The sequence below is a fragment of the Oryx dammah genome, unplaced genomic scaffold (genome assembly GCF_014754425.2).
Source record: "Oryx dammah isolate SB20612 unplaced genomic scaffold, SCBI_Odam_1.1 HiC_scaffold_11232, whole genome shotgun sequence".
Classification (NCBI taxonomy): domain Eukaryota; kingdom Metazoa; phylum Chordata; class Mammalia; order Artiodactyla; family Bovidae; genus Oryx; species Oryx dammah.
In genome coordinates this window covers 5,113,786-5,134,378 of record NW_024080625.1, presented here as the reverse complement: position 1 = coordinate 5,134,378, position 20,593 = coordinate 5,113,786, and the positions used below count along the sequence as shown (strand labels likewise).

At 39.3% G+C, this 20,593-nt stretch overlaps 1 protein-coding gene across 3 annotated transcripts in view; it reads right to left on the bottom strand.

The window, feature by feature from the left end:
* Positions 1-20,391, bottom strand: part of LOC120861347 (protein kinase C-binding protein NELL2) — a 382,658-nt gene extending 362,267 nt beyond the window's left edge. Inside the window, exons 1-3 of one of the 3 annotated variants that reach the window (XM_040236996.1) lie at positions 20,221-20,391; positions 19,428-19,513; positions 18,828-18,956 (exon numbers count right to left, since the gene is read on the bottom strand). In XM_040236996.1, the coding sequence (XP_040092930.1) occupies positions 18,828-18,956; positions 19,428-19,482 (184 nt within the window). In that variant the 5' untranslated portion in view covers positions 19,483-19,513; positions 20,221-20,391. Of the gene's footprint in view, positions 1-18,827; positions 18,957-19,427; positions 19,981-20,220 lie in introns of those variants that run through there. The other 2 variants (XM_040236994.1, XM_040236995.1) reach the window with 2 other exon arrangements.
* Positions 20,392-20,593: the final 202 nt, after the last annotated feature.

Genomic DNA, 20,593 nt, shown 5'->3' with positions numbered 1-20,593 from the left:
AGGAGTGGAAAGCAGACTACAAAGGAGCCCAGGGAACTTTCTGGGGGAATGGCAAGATTCTATACCCTGTTTTGGATAGTAGATACAAAACTGTAGACAATCATCAAAAATTAAACTAAGCACTCAAAATTTATACATTCAGTTGCATGTTAATTGTATCTCAATAAAAACATGTATATATAGACGAACACAGTCCCATAGGGAATAACCATTTTGAGAGACAGAACTAAAAATATTTTCCAATTACTATTTTTCAGGATTACAAAAATAATGCAGACATAAATAATCCCAACAATATAAAAATGAACTAAGTGGGAAGAGAAATCTCTGCATAAGTGGATAAGTGTAAGAGATTGAGTGACAATGATGTCTATTCAGTACATTTGGTCATTTTTTAAATGGTATCAAAAGAGTCTTTCAAAAATACGTTGATTTGTCTTATATATTACTGGCTGTGTTAATAAACTGCTATTAAAGTTTTTTTATAATTTCATTTTTAGAAATTAAATTTAATTAGAGCATAAGGCTTTTTTCATCAAAGAGGGCGTCAATACAAAAGTAATTTTTCCCTCTATAAAAAATTAATATTGGAAGTATATACTAAAACATTGGAGTACACCTCAATGAATAAAGTAAGTTTATGACACTGAAGTTTCTCACAATTGTAAAATTTACGAACTTGAAGTTCATGATAAAACAGTAGCAAAATGAATACATAATTTAAAATGACAGGGACTTGCAACAAAGCCTGGCAATACCATTAAAAGGAGCCCATAGCAATGCTACAAATCTTTGTTAACAATGACAACAATGTAGATGTCAATGAAAGAGAATAGCCAAAGGGAATCAGGAAGGAGCAAGTACAATTTAGGAAGAAAGGGGTGAATCCAGAGAAGGGATTAGATGAAACGGACAAATATGACTTAGCTCTTGGGGTTATCCAGAGCTCTGTGAGCCTAATTATCTTGCATACAGTATACTTAACACGCTTATGTTGTAGCTACATATTTATATAATTATGAATGAAATCTGATTAGCATGCTATCCATATTGTATTAATCAAGTAATTCATCAATGTTTCTTTCTTTGTTCAAAGAATTAACAAAGGAACCCTAAACAGTTATTGTTTGTAACAGAAATCAGTTCAGTTGCTCAGTCGTGTCCGACAGCAACCCCATGGACTGCAGCACATTGGGCTTCCCTGTCCATCACCAACTTCCAGAGCCTACTCAAACTCATGTCCATCACATCGGTGATGCTATCCAACCATCTCATCCTCTGTCATCCCCCTCTCCTCCACCCTCAATGTTTCCCAGCATCAGGGTCTTTTCCAATGAGTCAGTTCTTCACATCAGGTGGCCAAAGTATTGGCGTTTCAGCTTCAGCATCAGTACTTCCAGTGAATATTCAGGACTGATTTCCTTTAGGATGGACTGGTTGGATTTCCTTGCAGTCCAAGGGACTCTCAAGAGTCTTCTCCAACACTACAGTTCAAAAGGATCAATTCTTTGATGCTCAGCGTTCTTTACAGTCCAGCTCTGACATCCATACATGACTACTGGAAAAACCATAGCTTTGACCTTTGTTGGTAAAGTAATGTCTCTGCTTTTTCATCTGGTCACCACAAAGTATCTTGGAAAGACTAAACAAGATCTAACAGGATTAGTCTGCCAAACTCACCCACCCACCACCACAGATGAGTAAAGAATTCACACTCATAAATAAAAATTAATGGTAAACTTCAGGGAAAATGTGGTAATGGATATGGTAGTCATTTCTATACATTTTCTATTGGAAAAAATACTGAAACATTAAATGGACTAAAACTGAAAACAAGTCCAGATTTCATTGTTTTTTTTTTTTAACTTATAAAGGCATGTCAGTAACAATATATGTACATATAAAAAAAGATAGCCCACTACTGTTAATACAGGGCTTCCTTGGTGACTGAGCGGTAAAGAATCCATCTACAATGCAAGAGACACAAGAGACGTGGGTTCAATCCCTGAATTGAGAAGATCCCCTGGAGAAGGAAATGGTAACCCATTCCAGTATTGTTGCCTGGAAAATCCCATGGATAGAGGAGCATGGCAGGCTACAGTTCAGGCAGTCGCAAAGAGCTGGACACGCCTTCACAACTAAACCACTACTACCATCACTGTTAGCACATGGTAATATTAAATAGAATGATATAAAATCAAGTATTATCTTCTTTCAGTCTTTTTTAAGCATCCTGCTAAATTTTCACTTTTCACCAACAATTTATTTACAGCTATAGCTATATTAAAGATGCTTACCCTTTGGAAGGAAAGTTATGACCAACTTAGACAGCATATTAAAAAGCAGAGACATTACTTTGCCAACAAAGGTCCATCTAGTCAAGGCTATGGTTTTTCCAGAGGTCATGTATGGATGTCAGAGTTGGACTATAAAGAAAGCTGAGCCCCGAAGAATTGATGCTTTTGAACTGTGGTGTTGGAGAAGACTCTTGAGAGTCCCTTGGTCTGCAAGCTGATCCAACCAGTCCATCCTAAAGGAGATCAGTCCTGGGTGTTCATTGGAAGGACTGATGTTGAAGCTGAAACTCCAATACTTTGGCCACCTGATGGGAAGAGCTGACTCATTTGAAAAGACCGTGATGCTGGGAAAGATTGAGGGCAGGAGGAGAAGGGGACAACAGAGGATGAGATGGTTGGATGGCATCACTGACTCAATGGACGTGAGTTTGGGTGAACTCCGGGAGTTGGTGATGGACAGGGAGGCCTGGCGTGCTGTGGTTCATAGGGTTGCAAAGCGTCAGACACGACTGAGCAACTGAAGTGAACTGATAACTGTAGATCGGAGGAGGAAACAGCAGCCCACTCCAGTATTTTTGCCTGGAGAATCCCATGGACCAAGGAAGGAGCCTGGCGGGCTACAGTCTACGGGGTCGCAGAGAGTCAGACACAACTAAAGTGACTTAGCAAGCACGTAGCCATAGACAGAATTAAACTACAGTTCTAAAGATACAGTGTTTTTAAAATCAAAATGCAAAATAATTTCATGGGTCTCTCTGGAGGATGGAATAGTGGCTGACTATTTATCATAAACCCAGCCCTCCTACAGAGGGAGGATATGCCATGTGCTAGATGGACTATTCCAGTTCCAAATGTTGGCAGCATAATGTGCCAGTGAGACCCAGTCCCAGAGCCAGCACTACCCAAGTCCTTTCATGCATCACATACTGACAGCTGAATCTGTTTGTACGTCATCTCCATATCTGATTCTTCTTCAATGCGTACTATGCCACAAAGACGGATTTTGCCCTTCAAAAACATTTGATCTTTGCTTTCAGTCCATTCTACTTTCTGTAATTAAAAATAAGTCCCTCTGCCACAAGAACGAAGAACATTTATTACAGATTTCCCATCATCCTCTCTCATATTTTTATGGACTTATTTTATGAATCCTCTCCATTTAATCCACTAGAACCTAAATGCAGTCACTGTCCAATGGTCATCAGTATCAACAAAGCATTTCATTTCCTCTTTTTTTTTTTTTTTTGAATAGAGAGACTTGAACCTGAAATGCAGTATCTCAGTTTCACAATACAAACGTTTCCTTCCGTGGGTGGGGTCACATCTCAATGCACACTGTTGGAGAAAAACAGCAAATTTTATTTTCTTTACCTACTTCTCCTAAGATACCGTGGAAAGAAAATGAAGCCTCTGATATCTCCCAGTATTATATATTTGTTGCACAGTTATACAACTTCAGAAAGTCTAAAAATTTTAGAGTTAGATCTGTATTTGCCCCTCTTTTCTGTTTTTCCCACAAGAGAAAAGCTTTGTTACATACATATGGCTACAATTTAAACATTGCCTCCAGTTTCTTTATAAGGCAGCTCAGAGGGTGAGTGTTTACCTAAAATCCGACTTTTACTTGTCTGATGCCTGTGAAATTAATTAACATCAATCCCAGAAAGTTTTAGAAAAAAGACTGAGCCTGCAACTTTCCACAGAATATCTGGCCTTTTCCCAACTTTGCCCTCGAACTTTACTAATTTGCTGACCAAAATAACAAAAAGTAATCGTCATTAAATAGGTAGGTTCTCTCTCACTCAACAGTTTCCTGCTTGGTCAATGATTCACAGAGTCAACACTCATTTTTTTCCATTAGTCTCTGAAACATATTCTAAATTTGGATGTGTGTTATCAAAGAACAATTTAAATTACACTATTTTCGCCAGAAATGCAACTCAGTTATCAAAGGGTGGACCCACAGTAGCAAAGGGATGAAACGGACTATGGTGTCTATGATAAGGATAATGAAATTTTTGCAGCAACTTGAAAAGAATTCACCTCTTCATCATAGTCAGTGTTTTCAAGGTGAGTGGCAATAAATACAAATCTATTCTGTGTTTTTGTCCCCTTTATAGGCCTGATTTTTTGGAAATTCCCATACGTCATCTTCACACTCCAACTCAAGTGCTTATCACCAATTCATTTCAGCCTCAAATAATTCTTAATTTTAACCCATAATTGCCTATGAAAATCATAATTTAAAACAATGTCCTATCTTTTCAGGATTATTGTTCATCTTAGAAATTAGTGATGGACTTCAAGAAGGATTTGGTAAGGGATATGGTAAAAGCAAATTACAATTGAGTTTGAAATGTTAAAAGTCCAATTAAAATGAGTTCCAATTTCTGAACCTTGAATTTTAAGTTAAAGAAATTTGGTAAAGTCATGTCTGTGTGTTTTCTTTTAGAATAATAATAAAACAGAAGTGTCCTAAAAACCTCCAACAAGCCCAAGTGTGCATTCTTTGGTCTCAAATTTGGATTTAATAGTTCCACTTTTGAGACATCTTAAAGCATCTCTCCCTTTTACTTGGGGGTATGATGTTTCTTCTCCTATAAGAAAAATCTCTGTTTTCTCTTAAAAGGCAAAATCAGAAAGCCTAGAGTCACAATGCTTTTCTAAGATGTTTAAATTATCTACTAAATATCCTATATAAATTCACTCAACATCAGAGGATAGGCAGTATAAACAAAAGCAGTAACATTAATATATATTAACCCAACTTTTGAAAATGTCTCAGAAGGAAGAACAAATATATGAATGATAGTACCATAAAATAAGCTGCCTCTCAGGATTAGTCATACACTTAAATAAATCTGTATTTATAGTATAACTAGCAATTTCATGAAACGTAGAAAGAAATAACAAAGCATATCAGTGAATGACATGTCCGCCTCCAAAATCGACAGGCTCTCAGGAAACAGCTAGGTTCAACATTCAGTTACTAGGAGCACTGCCTCTCATTGGTAGCACACAGCAACCATTTTTACGTGCCTTTTTTTAAAAAAAAAAACAATCTGTCAGTCTCCAGGAAGAACTCTGCTCTGTTACAAGTATATGTCAACACACACAACTCAAAATGAGGATGTTCAGCTACCAATTACTGCTGGAAATTTAAATTAGTTCTAAAAATATAGGCTATGTTCTGCTCTGAAATACTTAATCTATTTGGCACTTTTTCTGGGACATTTAATGGTCCATCAGTACAATGTGTTAGACTATAAGAACATAGAATTAGACATACTGTTTGCCTAGGGGATTCTCCATTTAAACAGACAAGCAAAAAGATTAAAAACTAAACACCATGTATGGAAGAACTAAAATGGACCACTTTATTAAGAAAGAATATTTATATGACACAAATGAAAGCATCTATGAAACAGAAACAGACTCAAAGGTGTAAAGAACAGACTCAAAGGGTGCCAGGGCAGGGGGGAGGAAGGAGGAGTGGACTGGGATTCTGGGGTTAGCAGACACAAGCCATTATATATAGAATGGATAAACAACAAGTTCCTACTGTATAACACAGGGAACTACATTCCATACCTTGTGATAAACCATAATGGAAAGAATATTAAAAGAATGTACATATGCTTAACTGAATCACTTAGGTGTATAGCAGTATTAACACAGCATTGTAAATCAACTATATTTCAATTTTTAAAAAGAAGCAATATTTATAAAAGAGATACACAATGCAGAACACAGTAGTCAATGACAAGATATCTCTCAGTAGCAAACTTCAGAATATTAGAACAATCCAAGATGCTTTTTAAAAGGGAACTGTTTTGAAGAGAGAGCCACAGATTGTCAGAGAGATGAAAAAGAAGATGTCCTGGATACCCGTGGTTACAATAAAAAGAAAAGTTAATTAAAAGAGAAAAGATAATAATTCACATTCATCTGGAACTAAAGTAACATTAGAAATCATTTAGCCTAATCCCCACCCCTCCCCCATTGAAATATTTTCCTTGATACAGGTCATTTAATCTCTATTTGAGTATTATTAGAAGCATGTTTATTGGATGAATGAATGGATGATTGATGGACAAATATTGCTTAAAATAAGTCTCTTAATTTTTGAATTTATATGTTGAAAATGCTTTCCTTATGTCAACTCTAAATTTGTCTCTTCCTAACTTTCTTTGCAGATCCTAGTTTTGTCCTCTATAACAGTTCTCCCCAGTATAAGAAGTATGAGAGCCACAAATATGAGTCACATAAATAAATTTAAGTTTTTATAGCTGCACTAAAAATGTAAAAGAAACACATCATTTTAATTTTAATAACATATCTATTTAAACAAAATATTATTTTAACATATAATCAATATTAAAATATTACAATTTTATAGATTGCCTTCAGAACTCCAAGTATATTTTGATACTTCCACTGCATCTCAGTCTGTATCAGGCACATTTCAAGTACTTATGAGCCACAAGTGACCAGTGTCTGCTCTACTAGACAGCTTAGACAATGGTTCACAAATTTGGCTGAACATTAGAATCACAGGAAGCTTTTTGAAAATGTAGATTCCTAGGATTCAACCCCAGAGATACAAACTTGGTTTAGGAAGGTCTGAGAGTATTTCTAACAAGGTAATTAATTAACCATTGATCATCAGACTAATACTTAGGAATCACTGCTCTGGAACAGTACAAAATAAATCTCATATCTCTCATATAAGACTAGTCTTCAAATATCTAAAATATAGGTCATATGTACACTGTCTTTTATTCTCCAGGCTAAAATTTTGCTCCAAAACAGCACAAAATAAATCTAAGTCCTCCCTTACATGACGACCCTTCAAATATCTAAAATACAGGGTCACACCTACAGTCTTTTATTCTCCAGGCTAAAATTCCCAAGTTCTTTCATCCGTTCCTCATCTGACATGGTTTCCAAACCTCTCAACTCTCTGGTTGCTGTCCTCTGGGTAGGACTCCAGTTTGGTTCATTTACAGTAGTGGAGAAGTACCACAGCACAGATAGCCCAAATCAATCCTGTCTTGGAAATCTTTCTTAGTGCGTTCCTATGAATATGAGGGTCTCTGCTAAATGGTGAATTCACAACATATTAAACTAAAATCGTAAACTCTCATTGTCAAGAAGTATTCATGACGTTCAGGTTCCTCACCATGCTGCTGTTTTCCCTGCAGCACACTTCATCTTGGGGTGGAGAAGAGCCATCTCAGAATAATTCAGAGACTAAGTTAAGGAGAACTCGCTTTTTCAATTCATCTCAAACCTCTTGCCTTTTCTTATGACTGGAGAATAGAAGTGTTTTGATTTAGTAGAAGAGCTCTTCAGCCTTCTTTAAAGTTACATAAATATAAAACAGAAAACATCACACAAAAACAACCAGATCTGTCATGACCAAATGGACTCAATTCAACACTACAAATATTCACTTACTGATGGTTTACTAAGCACATTGTATTTGTCACCACAATAGGCCAGGAGGCCACAAGAAGGAAAGAGGTAGAGTTCCAAGCCTCAGGAGATTGCAGACTAGTCAGCAAGACAAGGAGATTCATGTGACAAATATTTACGGAGTTCCTACTATATGGTAGACCCTTGACTGATCTACTAGCGAATAAAACATTCCCAAAGCCCAGCTCTTATGAAGCTTACTCTTTAGAGGGAAGAGGGAGAATACACAACTAATATGATAATTGAATTACTCATCATTCTAGATGATAAATGTTATAAAAACTAACAGATCAGACTAAAGTATATCAAGAATACTTGTGGGGTAGAAGACAAGTTGAAATTTTACTCAGCATTCAGAGTAGGCCTTATTAACAAATTGATAGTTGATAAAATATTTGAAGCAAGGGGGAAAACATTTAGATATCTGGGAGAGTAGGATTCCAGGCAGAATAAACAGCCAGTGCAAAGGCCCTGAGTCACGAGAGTGCCAGGCCTGTTTAAGGAACAGCAAGGAGGCCAGTAGAGTTAAGGCCAAGAGCAAGGGGGAGAACAGCAGGCCAGAGAGTAACAGGGCAGGGTAGGAGTGTTCCTGTAGGTCTTTGTAGGGCATAATAAGAACTTTACCTTTGACTGAAGTGGAGAACTATTAAATGTTGGGAGCAAAGCAGTGGCGTGATGTGAGCTATGTTCTGAAAGGATCATTCTAGCAACTATGCAGAAAACAGACTGAAAGGAAGCAAGAGTGTAAACAGGAAGACGACTTAGGAGGCTACTACAATCATCCAGGTGAGAGAAGGCAATGGTGTGGACCAGGCAAGTAGCAGCAAAGAAAATAGAAGTGGTCCGAGTTTTTATATTAAGGAAAAAACCTAGCTATAATACAGTGAGGTGGTTGTTTTAGTAGAGAAAGCTAAGACGGCACAGAAGAAACAACAATTTCACCAAAGGAAAGATTAGTAGCTTAGCCGAGTCCTGAAAAATATATAAAAGTTCACCAGGAAAAAAGAAAGAGAAAGAACCATCCAGAGAAGGGAACTGGCAGAGTTGTTAGTGACCAGGAAAAATATAGGGCATGATCCTTTTCCTGGGGAACTTACTGTCTCAATAGGGAAACAAGACAGTAAATTACTTAAGATCAGAGTCCCAGTGACACTGGAATGAAAATTAGCAGAGAAACTATGGGGAGGAACAATCATTCCAGCAAGGCATGTTCAAGAGAAGTCAAAGATGTAGCAGGAAATGTAGGAAAAGTGACTCTAATCCGTAAAGGACCCACAGGGCCACCCAAGGGTCCTGCCCACATTACACTGGCCCTGCAACCACCATTCAAGGTTCCACAGAATCTCATCCTCTATCACCAGCTCCCACCAACAGACCAAATCTGTACTTTGCCAAGGAAGGCCAAGGTTACCCAGACAGAGACAGGTAAAAAAAACCGGGTGGTGACTCAAAATCTATATACGACTCAGTTCAGTTCAGGTCAGTCACTCAGTTGTGTCCAACTCTTTGCGACCCCATGGACTGCAGCATGTCAGGCTTCCCTGTCCATCACCAACTCCCGAGCCTACTCAAACTCATGTCCATCGCGTCGATGACGCCATCCAACCATCTCATCCTCTGTATATATGAGACTCAAAATCTAAGCTAGACTTTTAACACACTTAAAAAGCAATGTGTGTTGCGGTGACTATAGAGGAACTATATTCTGAATCTTTTGTTGATTTACTCTATGCCCCACCCCCACTTCTGAAAACTGTACAACAGGGCAGATTATACTCCTTCCTCTACAAACGGACCCATTGTTTCCATCTCTCTCTACCCAAATCAGCATGTCCTCTTCACCCCAATAAAGCCCAAACAGAAAAAAATAGAACAGGAGCTGCTGCAGGGCCAGTTTCTCCCCCACTCCAGTTTACCTTCACCTTCATCCCCACATCATATGGCAAGTCACCTTACCTTAGTTCCTCCACAAAACCCAGCTTTCCTACCAGGGAGCCCCTAAAACAATTCAAGGGAGACTGACCTTCTGCTAAGCTGATTCCAAAATAAAAACAATATATGAGTAATGAATGTTTGGTAAATGCCATGCATTACCAAATAAATTACGTATATTTATTGATATAATTTACACATCAACTCTAAGAAATAGTACCATCATTATCTCAGTGGAAGTAGAGATAAGTAGCAAGTTAAAGTTCACACTACCAACAAAGGAACCAAGATTTGACCTTGAGATATCTAGCTCTGGAGTCTATGTTCCTGACTACTAAAAACTACTACAGCATATCAATATGAACTTGGAATTGCCTCCATAATTTCTTCCCTTTGCTAGACAAGCAAAGTGTGACCTTCTGAGCACTGATTTGTTGTCTTCCTTCCACATTTTTCCTTTGAAGGGAGAGACACGTGGTTGTCTGGGCTCCCTATCCCTTCCCAGAATGAAGATTGTCAGGAGGGTTCCCGTCAAGAACATCTCAGCAAATACTTGTCCAAGCGCCCATGTCCAGCTCCTGGCAGCAGCCTTAATGAGAAAGGGAAAAGTAGTGCTTTCCTTCCCATCAGCTCTCTCGCTAATTCTTTTTAATTACGGTAGTCCACAAATGAGTTTCAATAAATGTGACGCAAAAGTTACCATAACAAAGATATCCCCCAATAAACTATTTGCTTATAAAATGTTTCCACATACGATTGGCATCTATCTCTTCAATGTCAATTCTAAACTGAAGCCTAGCAAAAGATGAAAAGTTTCATAAAGTCAGTAAAAACAATGTAAGAGAAATGCTTACATGACTCAAAGGCACTAGCTTTTGATGATCTGACACAGACAGATAAATTTTTAACATGAAAAATAAAAATTTGACCAAAATAATCAATACCTCAAACTGAAAGATTTCTCATTAGAAGTTTAAGAGACAGTCCTTAGGCATTTTTGCAAAAATAAGCAAACAAATAAAACACACAAAACCCCAATACTTGACTTTATTCTATTTGTTCTTATAATTGGCTCATAATTAAATGATTATCTACATTTCATCAACTATAGACTATGACAAATAATTTTCAGAGTTCTACCTTCTTTATGCTACAGTTCCAAATTTTCTTTTTCACTATTTACAATTAAATTTTAGTTCCTACTTTACCTCCTGTACTAATTTATGTAGACATCTTTCTTCCTCTAATATACTTTATGACTTCTTTATACATAGTAGCAGTGAAATAAATATTTGTTAAGTTGAATTAATGAATCAATTAAGTTGGAAATCAATAGGAGTCATATCACACCTTAATTAGGCCTTAATATCTATTACCTAAGTTATCAGTTACCATGTTGACAGATAATTATTTGAATTACAGACAGAAAATAATCCCCAAAAAATAGGTGTCTGCAAGAATGGGGCCTGGAACCAGCATGAGGTGAAGGAGCCAGTGGGAGATGGAATAAAGCCAAAGAAATGCCCTTCACTTCACCTATTTTTGAAGATTCACGCCACAACCCTGGTAGTCCAATGGTTAGGACTCCATGCTTCCATTGCAGGGGCATAGGATCAATCCCTGGTCAGGGAACTAGGACCCCATAAGCCATGTGTGTGCTTAGTTGCTTAGTCGTGTGCAACTCTTTGCGACCCCATGGACTATAGCCCACCAGGCTCCTCTGCCATGGGGATTCTGGCTCAGCCAAAAAAAAGGAAAGATCATTCACCTGTCAAAGTCTGTCAAGATTGCTCCGGTTCCTCCCAAGTTAATATCCTACAGAGATCCCTGGCACTTTTGATAGGAAAACTCTAGTTATTCTTGTAGTCCATAATTCTGAGGACCACACTCACAGGGTGCCAAACGCCATGCTAAGTGCTATCCATTCTACTTCCAAAATATGCATGCTTTCTATTTGCCCTCTCAACCTCTAGATTAACCTGTTGTGGGGAGGAAGGATATATTTTTGAAAAAGAAATACAAAAAAAAAAAAAAACACCTATCACTTGATTTTACTGTTTGTTCTGAGAATGAACTCATAATTAAGTGATGGAGAGAATCCCTTAAAGACTAATAATTTAGTATAAAGACTCTGACTTTATACTTCAACTTTTAAGTCCCAAACGACTAAGTTAACTTTAACTGGCTACTTCAAATTTCCAGTCATTGCACAAATATATTCTCATGCATAGTTGAAGGCAGGCTCAAAAGAAAGTTTAATTCAGTTACAAAATAAATATTTAACATATACATCACTTTCCTGTTGCTGCTGTAACAAATCCCCACAAATCTCATGGCTAAATCAATGAAAATGTATTACCTCACAGTTTTAGAGGTTCAGAAGTCCAAAATGAATCTCACTAGGCTAAAACCGAGGTGTCTGTGAGGCTATGTTCCTCCTGGAGGTTCTAGGGGATAATCCATTACCTTGCTTTTTGTAGCTTCTAGAAACTGCCCACGTTCCTCGGCTTAGGACCACATTCCAACTTCAGAGTCAGCAATGGTCAATCAAGTCTCTTTCACACTGCATCACACCAACTCTTCTACCTCCCTCCTCCATGGCCATGGCCCAGCGTACTGTCCTGGGGGAAACACCTCCAGGACCCGGTGGGCAACCCCCTGAGTGATTACATGAGGCTCACCCAGATAACCCAGGAAAACGCCCATATCTTAAAGTCCACTGATTATGAACCTTAATTCCTTTGGCAACCTTAATCCCTCCATGTAACATAACATATTCACATGTTCTAAGGATCTAGTACATAGACAGTTGGAGAATCATTATCCAGCCTACCACAAGCTGTCCTTTAGATGGACAACCTGTCCATCCCTAATGAAGCCACATTTACTCTATCCCCAAACCCCCAAAAGACTCAGTCAAGCCTTTAGAATATCAACTCAAAGTTTAAAATCTGGTCTAAATCTTACCAATTCAAAAGCTCCAAATCTCACCATCTAAATCAGGTAAAAATGAGGCTTTGGATATTATCCATCCTGAGACACAGAAACAAGTTATCTCCTTCCAAAATTCAATGGTGAGATAGACATGGGATAACAGTTATTGACATTCCCATTCAAAAAGGGAGAAAATGCAAGTTAAAAAATTTAGACACCAGACCCATGCAATTTTAAAATCCAGCCAAGTAAACTGCATCTGGTTTCAAGGTCTGAGAATAATCCTCTGGGCTGTAAGTTTTGTCTTTGGGGTCTCAGTTCTGCCCATGAAAGGTAGCACATGTTTACAGCTGAGCAGTTTAATCAGCCTGTATCTTAGTTGTAGAATTTAGGGGGTCCAACAACCTTCTTTCATCAAATCCTGTCACTTCCCCATTCAGGCCAGAAGTGTTATTGCTGGTATGATCTTCTTAAGAACCTTGTGCATTTCCTATATATGTCATTGAGATTTATTCCAACAGAAAGAGGTTCCTGCACAAATACCTCTTGGATAGATTTATCTCTATTACGGGCTTCCACTGAGATGTATGAGGGAATTCATGTCACATGTTCAATTTCCTTAAAGAGCCCTCTTTGGAACTGAATACTTTGGCTTTACTTCTGAGGCACTACCAAGATGTTTTTAGGTCACACTATCAGCTTTCTTTCCAAAAGAGACTTTCCTGCCAGCAAATCTCCTAATTTCAGCATATTTTGCAATCTGGATAGGCTAAGAATTTCTAAATGTAAAGTTCTGGTTCCTTTTTGCTTAACAATTCTTCCCTCAATCTATCTTTCTCCTTTCACATTTTACTATAAGCAGAAGGGAAAGCCAGGCTGCACCTCTGCATATATATTATCTCAGCTAAATATCTAAATTCATGTTTACAAGTTTGACTTTCCACATAACGGCAGGGCAGAATTCAGCTCAGTTTTCTGCCACTATCTAACAAGGATATCCTTTCCTCTAGTTTCCAGTAACATGTTCTTGATTTCTGAGCTCTCACTAGCATTGCCTTTATTGCCCATATCTCTACAAATAGTCTGTTCATGACAGTTCAGGTATTCTCTGAGATGATTTGGGTTTTCTCTACCATGTTCTTCCATCTTTTTCTGAGTCCTCGCTAGTAGAACCACCAACATCCCTATGTCTACGAACAGTCTATTCAAAGGAATCTAGCCTTTTTTTTCTATCATGCTTCTCAAAATTCTTCCAGCATGTGCCTATTGCACAATTTCAAAGCCACTTCCACGGTTTTACTTCTTATAGCATCTCCCACTTCCATTTATCAAAACCTGTATTAATTTCCTATTGCTGCTGTAGCAAATCACCACAAACTTAGTGGCTTAAATCAACACCAATTCATTATCTCACATTTCTGGAGGTCAGAAGTATAAATGGAATCTTACTGGACTAACATCAAGGTGTCAGCTGTGCTGTATTCCTTCTGGGCACACTGAATGAAAATCTGTTTTCTTACATTTTCCAAATTCTGGAGACTGCCCACATTCCTTTGCTCGTGGCCCATTTTTATCTTCAAAGCCAGCAGTGTCCAGGTCTAGTCATTCTTTGCCTCACTCTGACACTGGCTATTCTAGTTTCTGCTTTCACATTTAAAGGACCTTTGTGATTGCACAAGGCCTACCTAGATCATCCAACAAAATCTCCTTATCTTAAGGGCAGCTGACTTGCAACCTTAATTCCACCTTGACAAATAACACAACATATAATCAGGTTCCTAGGATATGAACATCTCTGAGGGACTATTATTAATTCTGCCACAATATATATTACATAATGATAAACTTTCAATTCTTTTGTATAAATATGATGTACCATGTAAACTGACCCATGCTGTCTTCATTAGCTTCATTTCATATCACAATGCTTAGGTTTCCACCACTCTGGGTTTCTTCCATTTTCTCAAATACACTATGCTCATTCGAGGAAAAGATCTTTGCTCATGCTATTTCCTCTGCCCGTGTTAGTCTTTCTTTCTGAATCCCCACAGCTCCTCTTCCCCAGACTACTCTTAGGTATCCTTTGGCTATCAGCTAAAGTAATTCTTCTTCAAAGAGCTTCCCTGATCCTGAAACTCCCTAAACAAGATGTAGATTCTCTTACATCCTTAGTTTTTCTTCATATCATTTATCTTAATAGTGATTAAATTATTATCTGTGTAATTGTTTGTTTAATGACTACTTTGAAGGCATTATGAAAGTTCTAACTTCATTTATTATATGCCTAATACCTAGCAGAACAGTAACTGCACACAAAATTCTTCATAACAACATTAATTTTATAACTGAGGGTACTGAAGCTCATAGAAATTAACTTTATGACAGAAACACAAATAATGGAATTCCACTTGTTCTATCTGGTTTTTAAGCCTAGTCACTTAGCCCTTAGTCACATGTGACTGGTCTCTCAGTCACTGTGCTATTCTGTTCTAATGGGCACCAATGATCACTGTCTCTAAGTCCACAGATACTCTCTGACCTTCACTGAAGGTCAGATATTCACTGAAGACAAATATTCACTGCCACTCACTTTCCTTATGCAGTTGCTACTGCCTCATCAAGCCAATGACCCACCACCAAATGTCCAATTTCATTCTTATTTTCAAATACTGTCATCAGGATAGACTTGGGAATACTTTTTTCCTTTAAAATATTAAAGTTCTTTAAAAGTAATTACTAAAAAAATTATTTTCAAATTACCAAATCAGGGGGGAAATATGTTTTTATCTTATCTACTTCTTTTGTGGAGATTAATGGTATTATAAAAATCTGTGGACACCCCAGAAGAAATTTTATTAAACCAAAGAGGAAATGATCTAGTTTGGGAACACAGCCAGGGCAAATGTTAAAACCAAAGATCTAAAATCATATTCCCTCGACTTTAAACAAGGTTGCTAGAATTTTACTTATAATTGTACTAGTCCTCAACATTTCAGAATTCTTCAGCATCCAGTCCTCCATTTGTTAAAAACATAAGTATATTTTTGTGGCTTAGTCAGATTACAGCTAGAAATACAAGGAAGATCTTGATACAGATTCCAAATTGTTGCCTGTTCACCTGTTTCTTTTGAAAATTATTATCACTGGCACAGATCAAAAGCCACATGTATCAATGGATGTACATAATCTAGTATCTTATTACTTCAATTTCCAAAACAATTATAGACCAAATTTCAACAACAAAACAACTTTTGTATAAAGATCAGATATAACTTTAAAACACATTTCTCTTTGTTTTGTTATATATATAATAAGTTGCATAATAATTTACCAAAAAGTATTTAGATTTGAAAAGTACCAAATTACAAGCATCTTAAAAACCAATAAAGAGAAGAATGAAGTAAACAAAATATTAAATGAGCAAAGTCATTGGGAAATTATATGCTGAGATTTCTTTAAAGATAAGAGACAAAAGACAGTATGGCTGCAGAAGAAAACTGATGGTTCAAAAATCTCTCCCATCTATTTAAAACATATCTGATAGCACAAACTAACTTAACTGCTAGGTTTGTGTGAAATCTGAGAGCATCTCACAGGTTTTGTAATGTGTTACTATTCCTGCTATGACATTTTACAAACTATACAAAAATATCTGCAGCACCCTCAATTCACTATAAAACAAATCCATAAAGTCTTTAGAGGTTGAAAGCTTTTGTCTCTCTAAAACTCATGAAATCCCAGTGAAGCAACAGGAGTCAGAACTGACTTCTTAACAACAGTTCCCACATTCTAATTGCAGAGAACAGAACTTTCCAAGGAATACAGAACTATCAAGCAGGCTCAAACACCCGCCTGCTGTCAATTTTAAATTCTCAGTCTGAGAATAAGAGAAATCATTAGAGCGTAACAAACATTAGTAACATAAGCCTACTGAGAACACAGGCATGTATGCATCCTCCCTCCCTCAGTTTTGTCAGACTCTTTGCAACACATGGCCTGTAGCCCACCAGACGCCTCTGTCTGTGGAATTTTCCAGGCAAATATACTGGACTGGGTTGCCATTTCCCATTCCAGGAGATCTTCCCAGCCCAGGGATCAAACCCGTAGCAGGCGGATCCTTTACCACTGTGCCATCTGGGAAGTCCCCACCCAATAGTAACAACTTGCTGATTGATTGGCTATATGAAATAAGGTTGATAATTAGACAAGAAATAAAACTTTGCATCTCCAAATCTCTTAAAACCTTGCTTCTTGGGCATTTAATCTTTCTAAATATTGGTCTTGGTACCAACACAGAAACAAAAGCAGCTCATCAGTTTGCACTGATACATAGTAACTATGGACAACTCATTTGCAACACAATGCCTATCTTGAACAACTGACAATTTAAATAAAAATGAATACTAAACATTTCTTTTTAATTTTTTTTAACATTTCTTTTTTAAATTAACCAGAAAAAGATATTGGTGCCTTCTTACTATTTCTGAGAAATTGTCTAGCATTAGAACATAAAATGCACAGTCCTGAAGGTTTCTATTTGTGACAGCTCAGACACTCTTCAGAGAAAGCCAAGAAGAACACCAATATAATTTAAAGGACCTTTGGAAATTTTAAGGACACTTCAATGCCATTTATTTATCAGACACTTTAGCTTCCGTAAAGCTTTCCAGTTACTCAATTTGGCAGTCCTGAAATAATTTTGTTTCCAGTTCACAGGGATTGAAAAATCAGAGATTGGAAAAAGAAAAAGCGGGGGGGAGAAAAAACAGGAGTTTAACCCTAATAACACCTTTATTCCACTCTGTGAATTTTGCTGACAGTCTAATCTTATTTCCTTTATTAGCTTTGGTCATTGTTTCTAAGGGTTCAATATCAAAGTCACACACACACTCCCCACCAAAAAAAAAAAAAAAAAAAAGACTTTTAAGTAAATAAAATATTATCACAAATATCTGTCATAATAAAAACATTTAGTGGGTGCACCATAATTAAAAGAGAAAATTACATTTAACATATTGTAAGAGTAAACTTGTTTTAAATAAATGCAACATGTCAGTTTTCTCCTTTCCCAACTGTAAGCTTTGGTGTTACTGTCCATGGTGACACATACTGGCTATACTGAGCAACAACACCTCTACAGCAACACTCAAGTTTTATTTTATGCCTATTTATTGGTGGTAATTTGCTGAAGAAGTTTTATTTTGCATATCCAACTCTTTATTAATTATGAGTTGCCGTGTTTTTGAAGGCACAGCACCAAAATCACAAAAGAAAAATCTGGGTGGGGTGGGGAGAAGATGCTTTAGTCAGTCCATCAAACATGTTAAACCAAATTCCATTTCTCTTTTGCCTTCATCTGTACTTCACCATATGGGAAACTACTCTTTCTGTATGTGTTTATCTTTTAGAATACTCATGTTACAGCATCTCCCCAAAAACCAAGAAATCTTCAAAAGTGTTGGTGAATCAACGCTGAAGGGTTGATTCATTGGAGTTTGCTTCTGACTACCTAACACGGGTAAATTTAAAGGCAGACACGTGCATAGCCAGTCCACTGACTTCAACAAAAACATTTTAAAATCCTAAGTACACAATTAACAGTGAGACAAAGAATAAGAGAATATTATTTCTTTTCTCTTGTTATCGATGGAGAAGAATCATTATCTTTCGATGAGGAATCTTAAATATATTGTTTGTGACATACAGTGCTTAAAACTGTTGAAAGATTTAATTTTCCCACAAAGCTACCCACATAAAGAAATTCGTCCACAACTGAGCACCATTGTACCTGAAACTTTCAGAGAGCAATGTTCTTAACTAAGATTAAGCTACCCTATTTCCTACCTAAATCAATTTCACTCAGATGAGGTGTTTGCTATAATTCATTGTTCCCCAGACTCCAGAATCAACCATCTGCCATCGGAGTTTCTGCACAGTAATTAAAGGAACTATCTATTAGACTGGCAAGAGTACAAAGTAAGGAAAAGGAGGGGGGCGGGAGAAGAGAGAAACAAGCCACTTAAAAAGAGGTGGAAGATATGTGTATTTCACAGTGATCCCTCCTCGTCTCAGCTCAGATACTGTCATCCATGAGGCAGAACAGAAGTTAGGAGGAGCGGCCAGGCCAGCTCCTCCCGCGGTTATCCGAACTGAAACCGCGCTGGGGACTGAGCACGCTCCTCATACCTTGAAAGAGAAAGGCTTTCGTCCCATTGTGCAGCCCGGGGACCTGGCGCACTCCGGTCGTGGACTCCCCAAGTTCTAACTCCGTTAAGACGTCAATCTGCAGGGAGGGGTCCACACCAAGACCCCAAACTGGCGGGAGTGGGGAAGGGAGGAGAAAAGAAAGAAAAAGCTCCATCAGAATACAAGCCTCTTCTTTTAGGGCAGCAAAGAATCGCGTCTTGGAGACAACATTGGAAACTGACGGAGACAGGCGACTCCCTCCGCCACCGCGGAGAGCCTTACCTGAGATCAGCAGTCCAGCTTTAAATAGCGGAGCACCCAGTCCCATTTCCGTGACCTACTTTAAACCCTGCTCGGTGCAAAGTTCCCCTCGGCCCTCAGACCCTAGACTTGGGGTGTGACCCGCCCTGCGGTCTCCAAGACAAGCACAAGGATTAAAAAAAAAAAAAAAAAAAATCCAAATCCAAACCCACCCCCGACTCCAAGCTTCCCACTCCAGACCTACTTCAGGTGGAGGGAAAGCGAGGCGTCCCCAGGCAGCTGGGGCTGCCGCGAGGTGGGAGCCATCCCTTCTCCCGCCCCAGCTCTGCGGCCACTCACCTGCTCCGAGACCGAAGAGCAAGCAGAAGGTTCTCAGTAAGACCCGAGACTCCATGGTGCCGCTCTGCTCAGTCCATCGTCTCCCTCTTTAAAAATAAAAACCGAAGAGATTCTTGGAATCAAGCGGGAGAAAAAAAATATCGCTTGTCTTTCCTGCCGCTGGCTTGGATTTACTGATTAGTAAGATTAGTACGATTTGGTTGCTATGAAAAAAAAGGGAGGACCCCCCAGGCACGTGAAGAACTTAGACCCTCCAATGCGCACATCATTCCCACACGCAGAGCCCAGGCGGCGGGCGCGGGTTGGGACGGGGCCCGGAGGGAGGGGTCGGCCTCGCCGGGGGCTGCTCCGCCGGAAAATTAGCTCTTGAGCCGAATCAAAGCGGCCGAAGGAGCACACTCCCGGAGGAAAGGAGGCCGCCCCAAGAAAGCCCGGACCGGGGCGGCCCCGCACCCGCCCGTCTCCCCGCCGCCCGAACCTGTTGTAAAGGCAGAGACAATGGAGAGAGCGCCGGGAGACGCGCGGAGGAGAGACTGCTCTTCCGCGAGGGAGGGGCGGGTCGGGGAGGCGGGGAGAGGAGGAGAAGGGAGGGAGTCCGAGGGCGAGGCCCGGCGCCCCGCGTCCCTCTCCCACGCGGGCTTCTCGGTCCCCAAGCCCCGTCCAGCGGACCCCGGAGTCGCGACAGCCTCCGCCGCGTCCTCCCTCTCTCGCCGATCCCCGCTACGCTAAGCTCCTTCGGGATAGAAAGATCTTATTTCAAGGTGCTAAGTTGAAAGGCAGTCATTGCTCTCACCCCTCAATTTTGGGCGCGTGTCTAGAAAAACAGACGGAGAAAGAGAAAGGACCACCCAACTGCAGAAGGCGAGGCTAGATGGAGACGCGCTCTCTCGCCCTTTAGGCAAAGGAGGGAAGCGCAGCCCCGCGGACTAGAGAGGGGAATCCCTCTCGGAGGTTTGCGGAGGAAGACTACTAAGGCAGCTAGACTCCCGCGGTGGGGCTGGAAGTAGGGAGAAACGGGCGGAGACTGGTGGCGAGCCCGGGAAGCCCTGGGAGCTCCAGGGGAGAGGTTCCCTGCCCGGGGCGGGGCGCTGGAGAGCTTCCCCTGCGCGGAGAGAGCAGGGGAGAACTTAGCCGGGAACTGCTGGACAGCTCCGGGACCTCGCGCG